At 62.9% G+C, this 16770-nt stretch overlaps 1 protein-coding gene across 3 annotated transcripts; it reads right to left on the reverse strand.

Annotated features, from left to right (window-relative positions):
- Positions 1-314: 314 nt before the first annotated feature.
- INPPL1 (inositol polyphosphate phosphatase like 1) lies at positions 315-15817 on the reverse strand. 3 transcript variants are annotated; one of them, XM_071565197.1, is made up of 28 exons: positions 15590-15817; positions 11265-11328; positions 10300-10384; positions 10094-10214; positions 9868-10005; positions 9697-9787; positions 9387-9476; positions 8983-9084; positions 8651-8801; positions 8357-8463; positions 8008-8110; positions 7733-7929; positions 7247-7364; positions 6565-6661; positions 6342-6480; positions 6163-6262; positions 5990-6078; positions 5816-5897; positions 5631-5720; positions 5405-5518; positions 5242-5330; positions 5062-5149; positions 4825-4980; positions 4671-4755; positions 4150-4299; positions 3283-4078; positions 3058-3176; positions 315-2552 (listed from the first exon to the last, which is right to left on the reverse strand). In XM_071565197.1, exons 1-28 carry the CDS (start codon positions 15763-15765, stop codon positions 2462-2464), a joined length of 3828 nt encoding a protein of 1275 aa, XP_071421298.1. In that variant the 5' UTR covers positions 15766-15817; the 3' UTR covers positions 315-2461. The 3 variants fall into 3 exon arrangements, with proteins under 3 accessions (XP_071421298.1, XP_071421288.1, XP_071421280.1); XM_071565187.1 differs by having other exon boundaries at positions 8983-9081; positions 10300-10450; XM_071565179.1 differs by having other exon boundaries at positions 10300-10450.
- Between the last annotated feature and the right edge of the window lie 953 nt (positions 15818-16770).

The following is a 16770-nucleotide window of genomic DNA, read 5'->3' on the forward strand; positions in this document are numbered from 1 at the left end:
ACAACATCGTGACCTCACCAAGGGTCCCCCGTGGAGGACTGGGGTGCTGGTGGGCCCGTTGCACCCACCCCTTTCACACTGGTGCTGCCATGGCGGTTGGCTTTGTGGCATGGTGAGCATGTTGGCAGCCCACCCGTGTATCCTTCTCCACCCCCCATCTCCCCCAGTCCTCCTGAGGTGAGGTCCTCACTTTTCTTTCATTTTTTAAACCATTCTGTAATTTATTGCCCATGTTTGCAAATGCCACTAATCCAAATAAAACTTAATTTATTGATGCTGCTGCTGGCCCCCAGCCCTTGCTGCACCCCCCTCCAAGGACAGCATGGCCCCCACCCCTGAGCCATCCAAAACCTGCCAGAGCCCTCTAGGTGATGCCACACACTCCCAGCACTTTAGGGATTATTTTGGGTGCCCCCCACGCAAAGACACCAAGGGGCTGTAAGGAGCTGAGGGAGCACCCCATGAGAAGACCTGTGAAGTGGGGCAAGGAGAGGCGTCCCCCACACAGCCCCTCTGGCTTCTTGGGGCCCTTTGGGTGTGGTGATGGGGAAGGTCATGGGTGTACTGGGACAGTGACACAAGCATGCCAGGGTGTTGAGTGGGCGGTCTGGGGTGTCCAAGTCGGGCAAGAAAGGGACAAGTGACTTGCCCCCCACCTTGCTGGAACCAATACAGCCAGTCTGGAAGGTCCCCATCATGCTGGGACCAGTATGGCCAGCCTGGAGCATCCCTGACTGTGCTGGGATGAGTAGTCAGCTTGTATATTGTGACCCAGTTCCTCACCCTGGTTCCCCATCCTGAGAGCTCCACCACACCCACTGCATGAAACAACAAAAATCACTCCAGATTTACCAAAAAACACCAAACACAGGGCATGACAAGAGAGGGCTTTAGTGGGGGGAAGTTCACACCAAACACCCCAGTAATAGACAGGGGACACTGGGGGGGCTGCTGGGGGGGCCCAGCCCATCCTTCATCTCAGCCGGAGTGAGGGGATGGGGGCGGCAACACCCCCAACCCCCATGGGGACAAGGATAACCTGGGGGGATCATCCCAGTGGGGAAGGCACTGCTGGGGAACCCCTGTCCTGGAGACCCCCACCCTGGGGACTCCTCTGGAAGGGCACTTGGTGAGGCTGGGGCTGAGCATGCACAGGGGGACCCGGGTGCCAGACCCACTGCCCCCGAGGGCAGCAGTGACCCCTGGGGTGGGGACGGACCCAGCAAGTACCTAAAGGGCAAACTGGGAGTGGGGGCTACACCCCAGAGGCACTGGTGGTATGAGGTGGGGTCTGAGTGAAGGCACTAACCTGACTCTGCTGCAGTGGGATTTCTGGGGTAGAGACTCCCAGTGTGGGGACAGGGACCCCAGGGTAGGGACAGGACCCCCCACAGATGGGGAGAGGCACCTCCAAGGATGGGGACAGGGACCCCTGGGGTGAGGACGGGGATCTCCCAGGGTGGGGACACAGATCCCTGGGGTGGGGACAGGGACCCTCAAAGTGGGGACAGAAACCTCCAGGGTAGGGGGTGGGACCCCCATGTGGGGGACAGGGACCCTCAGGGTATGGATGGGTGCCTTGGGGTGGGTACAGGGATGCCTGGGGTGGGGTTAGGACCCACAGGGTGGGGACAGGGACCCTCCAAGTGGAGATGGGACTTTCAGGATGGGGACAGGACCCTCGGAGTGGGGATGAGGACCCTGAGCTCTGCCCAGTGTTGTCCGTGGGGGCTGGCCAAACCCTTCCATCCCATTCAAACACTGGCAGGGCATCGTGAAGGCACTTGGATTGAGACGCTTTGCTGCGAGCCTCCTCCTCCTCCTCGCTGCAAGGGGCAGAGAGCAGAGCCAGGGCTCCCAGAGTTCCCCAAAAACACTCCTTCCCCCATTTCTTCTTCCAATAAATAAGAAATAACTTATATGTGAGGATGCCCCATAGGGACTCCCTCGTGAAATTATCTGACCAGAACCCACCACCCGCCCTGTCTCCTCCTCCCCCCTCCATTACCCAGCACCCAAGATGGGGGGCAGGCCGTGGGGGTCCCGGGGCTCCCACTGACTGCTGGTGATGGTGGGATGTGTGGATGTGGGATGTGCGAACATGGGATGAGGGATCCTCAGCTGCAGGACACTCATCTGCAGGATGTGGGATGCATGGCCATGGGATCCAGGATGCATAGTCACAGGATCTGGGATGCTCAGCCGCAGGATGCAGGACACTGGGCTGCAGGATCCAGGATGCATGGCAGCAGGATGCAGAATGCACGCCCATGGGATCTGGGATATGTGGCTGCAGGATGCAGGATGCTGGGCCACGGGAAAAGTGACTACAAGATCTGGGATGCATGGCTGCAGGACTTGGTTGCTGCAGAATTTTGGATGCTGGGCCACAGGATGTGGGATGTGCATCCACAGGATCAGGGGTGCTAGGCTGTGGGATGCACAGGACGTGCAGCGGTGGCTACTTGCGGAGCTGGAGGCTCTCCAGGAGGACACGCTTGTGATTGGGTTCCAGCACTCCAGCCTCCTCCAGGTCCTCCTCTGTGATGTCACTGGGGAGGGGGTGCAGACATGGGGCTCTCTGCCTCCAGGGGGTACTGCAGCCTTGGGGGGTCATCCCCACCCAGGTGCAGTCCCCATTAGGGGGTGCAGGAGATCCCATTCAGGCTACTGTGTGCCTACCCAACAATCCTGTCCCTGCTGTGGGGCTACATGGCCCTGGGGGGGGCAATGGGGACCCCAAGAGGCAATGGGGACCCCTTGGGGCACCTGGGACATGCAGGGAAAGCAGAGATCCTCAGAAGCGATGGGGATCCCCAGGGCAGCAGGGAACCTCTGGGGGCAGTTAGGACCTCCCCAGGGGAAGCAGAGACCCTCAGGGGTCCATGGGGACCTGCCACAGGCAGTGGGGACCACTAAGGGCAGCACACCCATGGATGTCCCCAGAGAAGGGTGACCCCACCCAGGCACTGTTGTGACCCCTTGGGGAGGACATGGACCCCCTGTGCTTGGCAAGGCTGGTGAGGGGCGGGCAAGCAGTTTCAGGGGGCTGCTCACCTGAGGAACTCCAGGTCATCCCAGCCATTGCGCACCAGCCCCTCCTCGTACCGCTCCAGCCCGAGCGCCCGCAGCCACTCGCCCACACCGGGCACAGCACCGACACCACGGCCCAGCACCTGCACCCCAACACCCTCAGCACCACAGGGTCCCACAAAGGGAGCCCCAACTGAGAGTGCTGGGGAGCCCCAGCAGCCTGACCCCCACCCACCGTGCATCACCCACCTCCTCAGCCAGGTCCTCCTGGATGCTCTCCTGGATGGAGTGGGGTGGAAAGGCGAGGGGGCGGCCATAGTCAGGGGGAAGGCAGCGGGGGGGCAGCCCCCCCTTGGCCAGCAGTGGTGGGGGCAGGGCCATCTTCCCCTTCCCACCCCCATAGTCCACCTCACTCAGCGTCTTGGCCATCTGCAGCACCGAGCAGGAGCGGTCATCCAGTAGGCCCCCTGGCAGCCCGCCAGCACCAGGCAGGCCTCCAGCACCGGGCAGGCCTCCAGCACTGGGCAGGCCTCCAGCACCAGGCAGCCCCCCGGTAGTGGGTAACCCCCCAACTGCAGGCAGCCCCCCAGAAATGGGGGTCCCACCAGCACCCTCCATCACGAATCCTGCCCCGGCAGCTGGGGGTGGCCGGGAATGCAGCTTGGGCAGCGGAGCCTCTCCGAAGGCAGCAGGGTGGGATTTGGGGTCCTCACGCCCAGCGGGCACTGGCAGCTCCTTGGGGGTGCCAAAGAAGGGGTTTGGAGTGAGCTCCAGCTCCCGTGGTAGTGGCGGCGGGGGGAAATCTGGCGGTGGCAGGTTGAGGGTGCCAAGATCCTCTTCCTCGTCACTCTCATCACCATGGCATGCTGATGGGTGCCGGCGGCGTTCCGGCACCGCCAGCTGCACCTTGCCCTTGGGGGGCTTGCCAGGGTCCCCTGGTGCCAGCAGCTGGTGAGGGACCCCTTCCAGAACGTAGTATGCTGGATTGTTGAAGCTGTTCTTCAGGGGACCCCCCAAGAGCTCTGGCACCACCTCCGCCTTGGACCTGCGAGCACAGGGATGAGCATGGCAACCCCAGAGCGTGACCCCTCCCCAGCCCTGCCAGTACCCCCTCACCGGCTCGGGGTGGCCTCATCCCTGGGGGTGCCACGGTGTGGGGCAGGGGGCCGGGGGGCTGCTGCAGTGTTGCCCTTCTCAGGCTCCTCCAGGAGCTTCGCCGGGATGGCAGTGGGGGGCTCAGCACCAGTGGGCTTCCGCCCCACAGACCTGGAGAACAGGAGGTGTTGGGTGCCCCATGTGGCTCAAAGCCCTGTAATGGAGCTCAGACCCCTAGCATGGGGCTCGGACCACCCAGGACAAGGTTTAGACTCCCACGATAGGGCTCAGCCCCACAAGATGGAGTTCAGTCACCCAAACATGCCAGTGCCCCTCTTGGAGGCACAACAGAGCCCCATCTCTGCCTTGCCTGGCATGGAGCTGGCACCAGGACTGCCCCCAGTTCCATCCCACATGCCATCCCAGAGGGATGCTCTGAGCAATATCTGTGCTACTGATGGATCCCTGGAGCGTCCCGATCCCGAGGACACCCAGCTGGGTGTTACCGGTGGCCCCCACCCACCAAGCCCTCTCCCCCGTACTTGGCATAGTCCTGGGTGGCCCTGGCACCCATCGGCACCTTCCCTTTGCCAGCTGTCGTCTCATCCTTGTCAATGCTGATCCACTCTGCCAAGGAACAGGGGCTCAGTGGGGGGTCCCAACCCCACGGTTCCCCCTACAGAGAGGGGCCCTCACCATAGAGCCTCTCACGGGTGCCCAGGCGCTCAGTGGGCACCCGGACCTTCATGGAGCCACGGATGTTGCCAGTCTCCTCGCCACGGTGGGACAGGTAGGTGAGGAACTGCTGCGCTGTGCTGCCAATCATTGACTTCAGGGCGATGACACACTCCCCTGGGGGTGACAGCAGGGGGGTCAGGGGTCTGTACCCCATGGACCCCCTGGTGCAGGTGTGGTGCTGGTGTAGACACTCACCATATGACTCATAGCCATCAACGGATTTGACGGTAAGCAGCAGGTGCTGGTCCTGCAGGTACTCAATCTCAGAGAGGATGGGCTTTAGCTGCAGCCAAGGGGACAGAGCTGGCACTGAGTGGGGGTCTCCCTGCCTGCAGCTCCCCGCAGCACCCACCCTGACAGACCCCAGACCCTCACCGTCGGCAGCTGCCGCGACGACCACTGCACTTTGAGGAAGTTGATGTTGTCACTGCTCTGGCTGTCATTCTCGAAGCTCTTTTTGAACTCTGTGGTGGTGGGGGGACATGGCATCACCCCTGTCAGCCCCACCAGGATCCCGCACTGCCATCCCAGCCCTCACCTTCCAGGCAGGTAGAATAGAACTCAATGAAGAACTTAGTGCGACTGGATGTCTTCACGATGGCCTCGATGCTCTCAAACTCAATGTACGCCTGCTCCGAGGACTTGGAGAGCCCTCCAGAGAGAGATGAGGTGTTGGAACCTGCCTGAGACCTCCCCATCTCAAGGTAGAGGGGGGACCCACAACAGGGCAGGGGACAGTGAGGAATGCCTTTGGGCACAGGCACCTTTTTTGGAGACGAACTGCGATGTCACTCCCACCTCAAAGGAGCCAAAGACAGGTGAGTGGTCACTGGTGACGATGTCATCTGTGCATCCTGCAGCCAGCAGGGATTGGGGGGAACAGTTAGGATAGAGGGGGGACTGTTACTGGAATGGGGGACAGGGATGCTGGGGGGGTCACACTACTCACCATACGCATTGCAGTTGACATGAGTCTCAGGGTAGGATTTCCAGAGGATGCGGTCGCACCATGATGGCACGTTGGTACGCACCTGGCAGGGATAGGAAGTGGGTGGGGGTTCAGGCTGGGTAACCATAATAGATGTCTACCTCTATCCTGACTCCCCATTACCCCAGCACCTACCCCTGTGGGTTTCTGCTTGTGCCAGACATAGGTGTCCCGGGAGCCCCGTTCGTAGCGGTAGGTGGGGGGGAAGGTGATCTCCTCCTCACCTGCACAGACAGCAGCGAGTCAGGACAGTCCTGGCAGCAGAGGCTGCCCACCCCAGACCCTCCCACAGGCCCTCCAGTCCTCACCAAAGCGCAGGAACACCTTGTGCTTCTCCTTCTCCAGGTTGAGCTGATCCACCTTCAGCAGAGGCTCCAGCTCTTTGCGGCTGATGTAGTTGAGAATCTCCTGTGGGACAGAGGAGCTGGCACCGGGCTGGGCAAGAGGGTACCTGACATCCCCTCAGCCCCTGTCCCCCACCCCCGACCTGGATGTCCATGTCCAGGCGGTAATTGAGGTCCCCAAACCAGAAGAGGTGGGTGAAGCGAAGAGAGATGTCAAAGGAGCTCAGTTGCTTGTCCCCCAGTGAGAGCAGGCGCAGGATGTCCAGGTAATTCTGGTTCCTCCTGAAGCAGGGGACATGGGGACAAGTGGTTCACAGACATGGGGACAGGGTCCCTCCTGGCCCATCCTGGAGTGAGGATGCTCACCGTGCCGTCTTCTCATTGCCAGAGGTGAGGTGGCAGTTGACAAAGCCAAAGGAGGTGCCGTTGAACATGAAGGAGATGCCCACAGCGCCCTTATTCCCTGTGGGGACATGGGGACAGGGGATGGGATCAGGCTGGAGCAGGGGCAGTCCCCCAGCCCTGGGGGATGGAGGGCACAGTTCCCACCTGGCTGGCTGGCAGGGGCACATGCAGTGTGGCACATGCCCAGAGCATTCCCCATGTAACACAAACACTCCCAGAGCCTGCCTCGTGCAACACACAGGCAGAGAACGCTCTCCTTGTGGAACACACAGATCCCTCCTCATGCAACACGTGCATTCTGGGACTCCTCCCTGTGCAACAAGACCCCACCATGTGAGTCAGGACCCCTCCTCGTAAAACACACACACTGGGACCCATCACCATGTAACACATACATACCAGGACCCCTCCTCATGCAAGGCACACATGCTGAGACCCCTCCTCATGCAACACATGTGCTCTGGGACCCCTTCTTGTTCAATACACACCACCCCAGACTCCTCTTCAAGCAACACACATGCTCCAGAACCCCTTCTTGTGTGACACATGCAACAATAGGACCACTCTTCTAATGCAGATACTTCAGGACCCCTCGGTGCAGTGCACATCCCCTGTGTCTCCCTGTGCCCCGACAGGTCCCTACCCAGGGTGTTGGCGATCCCTGTCTTGACGCTTGAGGTGCTCACGTGGCTGATGCGGTTCTCGTGCTCCGGCTTCACTAGCACCACCACCTTGATATTCCACAGGGACTGCATGGCCACCTGCGGGCCCCAGCATCCTCAGCCCCTGCCAGCATGTGCTGGGGGGGCCCCTGTGCCACAGGGGCTCCTCAGGTTCACCCACAGGGGGTGCTCATTACTGCTTCACCCCAGTCTCACACCCAGGGCTGTTTCCCAGGGAATTCCACCAACACCAGCACCCACAGCCACCCAGCACCAGGAGATCACCCTAAAATACCCTGTGTCAGCAGAACTGGAGCATCAACAGCTGCCCAGGACTATGAGAGCACCCTGGTGTCACAGTGCCAGAGCACAGCCACCCCAGGGACACTGAGCATTTCCCACCTCCACCACCCACTGGTGCCTGTACACAGCAATCCCTGGGATCCCCTGGACTCTCTGGTTCCTACCGGGCGGTACTCGACCTCCGTGAAGTCCTTGAGGACAGTGCGCAGGAAGTCCACCCACTCCTTGTCTCCCAGAGAATTCTCCTGGGTGCCGAAGACGTAGATGTCATGAGGGATAGCCATTGTCACCTCATCCAGGGTCTTGCCCAACCCCTTGGAGGTGAACCATGAGGTGATGCTCTTGGGAGGGGGGACGCTGCCTGCAAGGGGGACAGCATGGTTAGAGGGGACCTCAGGGTTTTGTCACCCCACCATGGGCTTCTCCCGGCCCTGCTCACCCATATTCCAGGTGCCAATGAAGATAGAGATCATGTCAGGCTCATCCTGGTGGGAATGCTTGTTCTTCATCAGCTGCAGGAGCTGGCAGAAAGCCTCACGCTTCTGCGGGGGGGACAGTGAGAGGGGGGCAGAGGGGCTCCCCACAGCCTGCTTCAGCCCCCCAGCTTTGACTCACCCAAACCTGGCACCTCCTGGCCAAGGGGAACAACCCCAGGGACATACCCCAGCCATCAAACACCAGCACCCAGTGCTCATCCCCAAGCCCTACCAATGCCCAAGGGTTAAATCCTGCCCCCACCCTGTCCCTACAAGGGACCCCCCTTGTCACCCCACCCAAACATTACCCACCCGGGCACTGACGAAAACAAAGTCTTTCCGTTGTGTTTTATCCTTTTCCTTCTCAAAAACGATGCCCAGTTTGTTCTGCACCCGCTGCGACTTGATCAGCTGCCGAACTAGGGAGGAGCGGTGAAAGCTGGGGGGGTGCCGGATGCCAGCTGGGTGCTGCAGACCCCCTCACCCATGTTTTGGGGAATCCCCAGCCCCATAGCTCCCAGCCCACTACTGAGTCCCAGGGGATGCTCCCCAGTGCAAAGGCAGCCTCAGGGGTGCAGGGGGCCCCCTGGGTGCCTCCCCACTCACTCTTGTCATGGGTGAAGGTGTTCCAGTCCTCCTGGGAGTCCTTCTGCTTCTTCAGCACCACCAGCTTCCCCCCCTCCACGTCCACACTCAGTGTGTACTTCTGCGACTTCCCGATCTTGGTCAGGTCCCCGAGGGTAATATCCAGCTTCACCTGCCACGGGACACTGGGATGAGGGAGGACACACAGGACACCAGCATCTCAGCTGGTACCCAGCCCTGCCCCGGGGACACCTAGAGGTCTGTGCCCTCAGTGTTACACCACATGCACCCAGCTGATGCTGAAATCCTCCCAAACCTCCGAAACTGGGGTGGGGGGTAAGGGTAGGGCTCACCTCAAAGGTCTGCACCGGGATGCTCTTGGCCTTGCGGGAGAGGGGCTGGAGCAGGGCAGCAGGGGTGGCTGAGCTCATCTCCTGCAGGGCCTTCAGAGCCTGCTGGACCCCACACTGGCATCAGCCGAGAGCCCACCAGCCTCCCCCAGCTCTCCCTGCCCCTCCAGCTCTCCAGTCCCACCCACATTCCAAGCACCCCATCCCTCCCAGCCCACCAAGATTCTCCAATGCCTCTGTACCCAGTCCCACTACCTCGTTCCCACAAGCCCCTCCACAGCTCCCCCAGCCCAACAATCCCTGTCAGCTGTCCCAGTCCCACCATCAGTCCTATCAGCACCATAACCCATCCAGATCCCTAAGTATACTGCCCTCAGGATACATGCCCTGCAGACCCCCAGCCTCACCTTCTTCTCGATGGAGGACAGGAAATCTTTCAGCACAGACAGCTTCAGCACCAGGCTCTCCAGCTCCTGCTCCCCGCTCTGCCCTGCTGTCTGGAACCCCCAGCAGGTAACCCCAGCACTGGGATGGGATCCCCACATCCAACCCAAATTCCCCCAGAGTAGCAGGACCCTCAGGTCCCCTGGGATGGGGCAGGATGGTAGGTGTTTCTCACCACGCTTTCCCACCACTCATGGATGGTGCTATGGTGGGGTCCATGAGCACAGTCCATGGTGGGGGATTGTCACCACCGGGTCCCCATATCCCACTCACCTGCTGCAGGATCTTGGAAACCATGGGGGAGCTCTGCTGGTCAAACACCTTGGAGAGGATCTCCAGCCCTGCCAGCACCTTGTCCACCTCACTGTGAGCAAGAGGAGCCAGCTCAGCAGGTGACACAGGCATCCCTCCATCTGTCCATCTGTACTGGCACCCAGCACCCACCTGTGTAGCCGTTTGCAGGAGGTGACAAGGGTCTTGTTGAGGTGGGGGAGGCTGTTGGCCCCCCCTTTCACTGCCTCCAGGTCCAGGGTGTAGCTGCCCTTCAGGTACTCATGGGAGATGCTGCTGAGCCCATTAGTGCTGCAGGGAGGATATCCAGGGGGTTGAGAGCCAGCAGGGATGGGCAGGGGACAGAGAGGGGACCGGGAGGAGACAGGCAGACTCTCACCTCTCTGCCGGCCCCTCTGGCACGGCTGGTCCCAGGCCAGTGGGACTGAGCCCCGCCGAGGTACTGGAGAAGCTGGTGGAGCCAGAGCGTGGTGGCAGTGGCGGCTTCTCATCCTCTCCATCTGCAACGGGGCGATGAGGGAGTCAATGACTGCCAGCCCAGGGGTCCCAGAACCCTGTCCAACCCCCTGTGTCACCCTGCCATACCCGAGTAGTCCCTGTCCTCCACAGTCTCCTTCTCCTTCTCCCTCTCGACAGGGAAGAGCAGGGTGCAGACCAGCCCCTGGTTGGGCTGCAGGTACAGGGCAATTAGCTCGCTCAGAGTCTTGAAGCGCCGCACCTGCACCCCTTGCGACGTCTGCAGGGACACGGGGACACCGGGGCCATCAGCACCTGCAGCCAGCATCACTGGACCCCCCCAGGTGGAGACATCACCGGGTAGGGAACCCACCATGCAGGGACCCCCAGACAGGCATGCCACTATGCACAGACCCTCATGGAGGGATATTCTCAAGCAGGGATCTGCCAAGGCAGGGATATTACCATGCAGGGACCTCCAGGGAGGGATGACCCTATGCAGGGATATTCCCAAGAAGGGACATCCCCATGCAGAGACCCCTGTGCAGGGATCCCACCATGCAGAGAAGTCACCATGTAGGGATGTCCCCATGCAGAGATATGCCCAAGAAGGGAAAACCCCATGCAAAGACTGCCATGCAAGTATCCTCCCATGCAGAGAAGTCACCATACAAAGACCCCCATGCAGGATGGGGGGCTGACCCCATAGCCAATGGTGGGGAGCCAGGCCCGGTGCACATGGTAAAGTGCTGTGGTGCCACCCACAGGGGGTTGGCAGGGTACAGGCAGCAGCCATCCTTCAGCCTCCTCCCTCCAAGGGGGAGGTTTTTCCTGCCTGCCCAGATAGTACAAAGGGGGTTCTGTTGCTCCAAAAATACCCAGTGCTGGCAGCCAGCCAAGACGGGCACAGTCAAGCCATCCGGCACAGCCGGGCACACGCGTGGCAACAGGCCAGGGCTGAGCCCAGCACAGCAGCCCGGCACAGACAAAGAGAGAGGCACAGTCATGGCACAAGGTCAAGATGGAGCCCTGCCAAGCCAGAGACCCCTCACTGCCCATAAGCCAGAGGGTGTCCCATGCCCCCCACTGCCCACCTGCACGGCCAGAAAATCCTCCTCGTCCGGCAGGATGCGGTAGGTGTGGACGTGCTTCTGGAACCTGTGGCAGCGGGGAGGGGGTCATCAGGCAAGGGGTTCTAGGGTGTTGGGGGTCATTCCCCTGCCCACCTGAACAGCCCAGTACTCATGCAGCACCCACAGTGAGGAGCTCTGGTATCACTATTCCCTACAGCATACAATGAGCTGACAGGGAACTCATGGGGAAACAATTGCAGGGTGGGTGCTGGGGGTCCCAGAGTGACTCTCTGCCTTCCTCTGACCCCACGATCAACACCACTATGCCCTGGGTAGTTTTGCTGCCCTGGTCCCACTGCCTTTCTGTGTGCCAGAGCCTGTGTCCCCAGTCTGCAGTGCAGGCAGGAGCTGGCAGGCGGAGGCAGGACCTGGCAGGAGCAGGCAGGAGCTGGCTGCCAGGAGGTCAGGAAACAATTTATTTTCCAATGGAAGCTGACAGGAACCAGGGACGTGATCCCAGGGCAGGGGGTGACAGGCAGTGCTAAGAGACAGGGTGACAACATCAGCGGGTGCAAGGAGCAGGACCAGGACCCCAGGGGTGTACTTTCCCCATTTTGGGGACTCCAGGAGCCAGGGATCCCTGGCACAGCCAGACTCCCCCACCTCAGTGCTGTCAGAAGGGATGGTGGCTCCTGGACTGGCCTCTGGCCACAGACCTCACCATGAGCATTGAGGAGGCTGTCATCACGCCAGGGCCATTGGTCCACTCAGCTGCCATGTCCCCTGCCCCGATGGCACCTCAACACAGGGTTGGAGGACTGAGACAAGGTAGCATCCATCCCCCCTGCACCGTGTCACATCCATGGACAGGGTGCTGTGTCCCCTGGTCCCAATCTGCAGGGCCAGGTTCCCTGATGTCACCCTACCATTCCAGGTCCCCTGGTACCACCTCACAGTGTCCCAGGTCCCCTGGTGCCACCCCATGACGCTAGTTCCCCTGGCGCCACCCCAAAACACCGGATCCCCTGGTGTCATCCCACTCCCTGAAGTGCCAGGTCCCTCATTTCTCCCCACTCCCCTGCAGGTACAACCAACCCCAACACCCCTGGGGTTACTCTGGGTGTCCCAATGCCCAATCAGGGGTCATGGGGGGCCATTGAGAATTCCCCACATGGAAAGAAGGGCTGAATGGCAATCCACAATGGGGGGGATGTATTGAAAACCCTGCAGGAGGGGTGAGGTGGCCTCTGTTGAAAACCCTTGCTGAGGGATCTGAGGATCCCCAGATCAAAGGAGTCAACATGGGAGAACCCCAGCTGGTGCAACTGGGTGGGGCACAAAGAGACACCGCCCTAGCGGGGGCAACATAAGGGGCCTCTGTGGGAAGTCCTAATGCACAGTTGGGGTTTCCATAGCAAGAACAACAAGAGGGGCGTGATTGGCAGGTGCAAGAGGAACCCCAGCACAGTGCCAATACGTGGAAACCCAAATTGGAGGGGCGAGGGGCAGGACCCTAGGAGGAACCTCGGCTGTGGGGGAGGACAAGGAGTTCTCTGTGGGTAGCCAGAAGCGGGGCTAGAGGGACACCCAGCACAGCAGGGGGACTGCCTGGCCCCCCCGGCTGCCCAGCCCCGCACCCTGGCGGCTGCTATTCTGATGAGCAACGCCAGAGGGGGCGGGCAGGGAGCGCCGGGCTTGGGCACAAAGAGCCTTTATGTGGGAGCACCGGGGCTCCCCATCGGCTCTGACACGCAGCCAGCACCCTGCCCTGGCCCGCCGGCACAGGAGGCAGCCCTGAGCTGGCAGGGCCGTGGTGCACAGCGGGGCCACCCTCCTCTACCAAGAGCAGGGTGCGGGCACCTCAGTGAGGGGGCACACCATGCACCCACTGGCACCACCCTGGCACTCGTGTCCCCATGAACTGGCAGTGAGCCAGGATGGGGGCTCCAATCCCCACCCTCCTGTGGCACATTGCACCAGGACCATCCCCACTGGTACTGCCCACCAATTGGAGACACGGGCACTCCTTGGGCTGCTACTGCTGTGTGTCCGCACCTTGGGCTCCAGTGATGCCCCAGCGTGCTACAGTGAGGTGCCTCAGCGTGCCACAATGAGATGCCCCAGTGTGCCACAGCTAGGCCACAGTACAACACCCTGGTGTGCCACAGTGAAACACCCCAGTGTGTCATGATGAGGCCACAGCAAGATGTCCCAGTGCACCATGTCCATCCCAGAGACGCCATGGAGCACCAGCAGGAGGGTTAAAGGAAGCCGAGGCTGCCTGGATCCTGCTGCAGCTTCCTTTCCTTCTCCTGCCCCCACAGCTATTTTTAGGGCCCCGGCAGTGGCTGGGGCCAACGGCTCCACAGCCCTGGCCACCCACTTGCTGGCAATGGGGGTTCTTGGTGGGATTCCAGCACCAGGGACTCCCAATGGTCCTTGTTGGGGTGCAGTCACCCACCATGGCATCCTCATGATGGGCTTTGCCTGGTCCCAACCTATGGCCCAGCCACACGGCACCCACTGCCTCCTCATCAGGCAGTGGTAAACACCAGTGACAGACACCCCTTCCCCAGGCATCTGCACCATGACAGCAGTTCCAGCCCCATCACCCACCCTGGTGCCCCACCATGCCCCCCGTCCCATGGCACTGGCAAGCGCTGAAATCACACGTGCTGTGCCCTGGTGCTGCTCACCAGCCCAGCTTCATGGCAGGGAGCTGGTGCCCACAGCCACACTGTGCCCCCATGGTGAGGAAACTGCATTTATCACTGTCCACAGGGCGGGACAGTGCTGCTGCCACAGAGGCTGCATGCCTGGCACCTGCACATGGCACTGGCATACGGCAGCCCCAGGCCAGGGCAGGCCAGCTCACGGTGCACTCCTGGTTCTCCCACGGACTCTCGGGGCACAGAAAAACTTCAAGTTGAGGTGCCGTCACCACCACCCCACAACCACATCAAGGTCCAGGTGTTGGCACAGGCAGCAGGCCTTGAGCAGAGGCAGGGGCATGCCCCAGAAACTCCCCAGGGGCACCCCAGCACAGGGCACACTGCCAACACGCCGAGGTGCCACCAAAGCCTCAGGTATGGGGGGGGGGCTGGGGTGCACGACTAGGCAGAGGGGACAGCATTCCAAGACCCCCAGGACTGTCAGCACTCACCCATGGCCTGGCACAAGCCAGGAGGAGCCACAGGAGTTCCATGGCGAGATCCAAGGGCACAGAGCTGGACCACCCCCAGGTTGGGGACCCCCAGTCCCATGAGGAGGCTCAGAGACCCCAAGAGTGTGGGGTGGAGGTCAGGCCCCCCATCCCACACACCCTCATCGTGGCAAGGGCGGGTGTAACAGCCTTCCTGGAGCCAGTCCAGTGTCCTCTCAGTGCCCAGGGACCCCTAGTCCCTCCAGTGCCTCCTAGTCTGTTGGTGTTTGGTCTCCTGGGACCACCAGGCCAGAGTGGGTGCCATTCCCCTGATGCCCTGTCCCTCAGAAATGCCAGTGCCTCCCTGCACCCCTCAGGTCTCCTCCTGTCTGTGCCCCACTAGCACCCAGTGCTGTCCGTGCCCACTTCCCCAAACTCCCAGTAACCTCCAGAGTGCTGGTGACCTCCAGGTCCACTGTGGCCCCCCAGGTGGGTTACCCCTTCTGTCTGTTGCCCTCTGGGTGTCTGTGTCCCACCGGTGTTCCCCGCACATTCCAGAGCCTGGATCCCTTCCTGGTGACCCCCCTTGCTGCCCCTGTCAGTGCTCCCCTGGTGCTGCGTGTCCCACTGCTCTTCCCTGGACACCCCACCCGTGTTCCCCGGTCCCTCACCAGTGCTCCCCTGAGCCCCCTCCAGTGCCCCCCACCACGGTGCCCCATGTCCCCCGGTCCCTCGCTAGCGCTCCCCCAAACCCTCCCCGCTGCTCGCCCCGGACCCCCCCCCGCCCGCCGCCGCTCCAGGGCCCGTTCTGGGTCCCTCGGTGCTCCCCTCGGATCCCCCCGCGATGCCGCCCCGGCGCCCCCACGAACACCCTATTCGTGGCCCCGGATGTCCCCCGGTGCCCCCGTCCCGCGACTCTGCCGCTGCGGCCCTGGGACACCCCGCTCTGCCCGGTACCGCCCCGGTGTTCCCCCGGTGTTCCCCCGCTCTGCCCGGTACCCCCCCGGTGTTCCCCCGGGACCCCCCGGTACCGCCCCGGTGTTCCCCCGCGCTGCTGCCCCCCGGTCCCCGCCGGGGCCTCTCCCCGTCACCCCACTCGTGGCTCCGCAGCCCCCCCGGCCCGCGCCAGTCCCCGCCGGTGCCCGCCCCCGGCTGTTCCCCCGGCCGTCCCGCGGCTGTCGCGGCGGTCCCCGACGCCACTCACAGCAGGCAGAGCGCGTAGGCCCCCGCCACGCTCTCGCTGTCCCGCACCAGGAAGCTGCCGTCCCGCCCGGCCCGCGCCAGCTGCTCCTCGGCCGCCGCCCGGCTCAGGTCCCGGTGGTACCAGGGGGGTCCCGGGGCCGCGCCCCCCGCGCCCCCCGCGCCCCCCGCGCCCGCCATGCTCCGCCGGGGCCGCGCCGCGGGGCCGCGCGCCGACGGGGCGGGCGAGCCGGGGGGCGGGCACCGGGGGCGAGGCGGGGAGGGGCGGGGGACGGCGGCATCGGGGCACCGGAGGGGGCGTCGGAGGGATGGGGGCACCGGGGTGGGCCCGGGCGGCCATCGGCGAGGTACTCGGCGGGGCATGGCGGAGATCCCGGGGGGCCGCCGGCGGGGCGACCCCGCGGGGCCGGGGAGATGCGAGTAGGGTGTCCGGGGCACCGGAGGGGATGCGGCGGGGCCCCGGGGGAGCAGCAGCGCGGAGCTCGGGGGAACGCCGGGGCAGTACCGGGTAGCACTGATGGGGGCCCGGGGGGCGCGGCGGGAGAGGCGCCGGACGGGGTCACCGGGGGAGATGCGGGGCCACGAGGAGGGTGTTGGGGGGCACACCGGAGGGACATCGGCGGGGAGGGCTGTCCCATCGAGTGGCAGCGGCACCGAGGGGCGGAGAGCACCGGGGAACGGGCAGCCCCGGGGTGAGCACGGGGGAGAGTGGGGAGCGCTCCGGCACCGCGGGATGGGGAGCACCGGCAGGGAAGCACCAGAGACGGGCACACCAGGGAAGCACCGGGAGAATGAGGACGCCGAGGATATGAGGGCACCGGCGGTACGAGGGCACCGGGGGCCGCGGTGGGACAGGACCAAGGCCGGGGCTCACAAAGTGAGGGTTGCGGCCCGGTTTGGCACCAGGACCAGGGACCTCTCCATGGCCCGGGGTCGGGATGGCGGCACCCACAGCTGGGAACAGGGGCATGTGGGGAAGGGCAACTCTGGGGTGGGCTGCAGGCTGGCAGGACCCCCTCGACAGCCATGTCCCCACCTCGGCGTCCCTAGAATGTCCTCCCCCTTTTCCTCATTTCCCCAATCCCATCCTGTGCATCCTAGGGTGCCGGCGACCTCCGGAGTCCTGGAGAATGCTGGGACACGTTCTGCAATCCCATCCCTCTGGGCTCCAGTGGCAGGGAGCCC

Source organism: Pithys albifrons, chromosome 1 (assembly GCF_047495875.1).
Source record: "Pithys albifrons albifrons isolate INPA30051 chromosome 1, PitAlb_v1, whole genome shotgun sequence".
NCBI classification, from domain to species: domain Eukaryota; kingdom Metazoa; phylum Chordata; class Aves; order Passeriformes; family Thamnophilidae; genus Pithys; species Pithys albifrons.

Bases quoted from the DNA above. Each gene is read 5' to 3' on its own strand.
- INPPL1 (XM_071565179.1), bottom strand. From the start codon at position 15,765: ATGGCGGGCGCGGGGGGCGCGGGGGGCGCGGGGGGCGCGGCCCCGGGA. The intron at 5,331-5,404 runs GTGAGGGCTGGG...CCACCACCACAG, and splicing joins CTATTCTACCTGCCTGGAAG to AGTTCAAAAAGAGCTTCGAG. The intron at 4,300-4,670 runs GTACGGGGGAGA...CCTGTTCTCCAG, and splicing joins GCCACCCAGGACTATGCCAA to GTCTGTGGGGCGGAAGCCCA.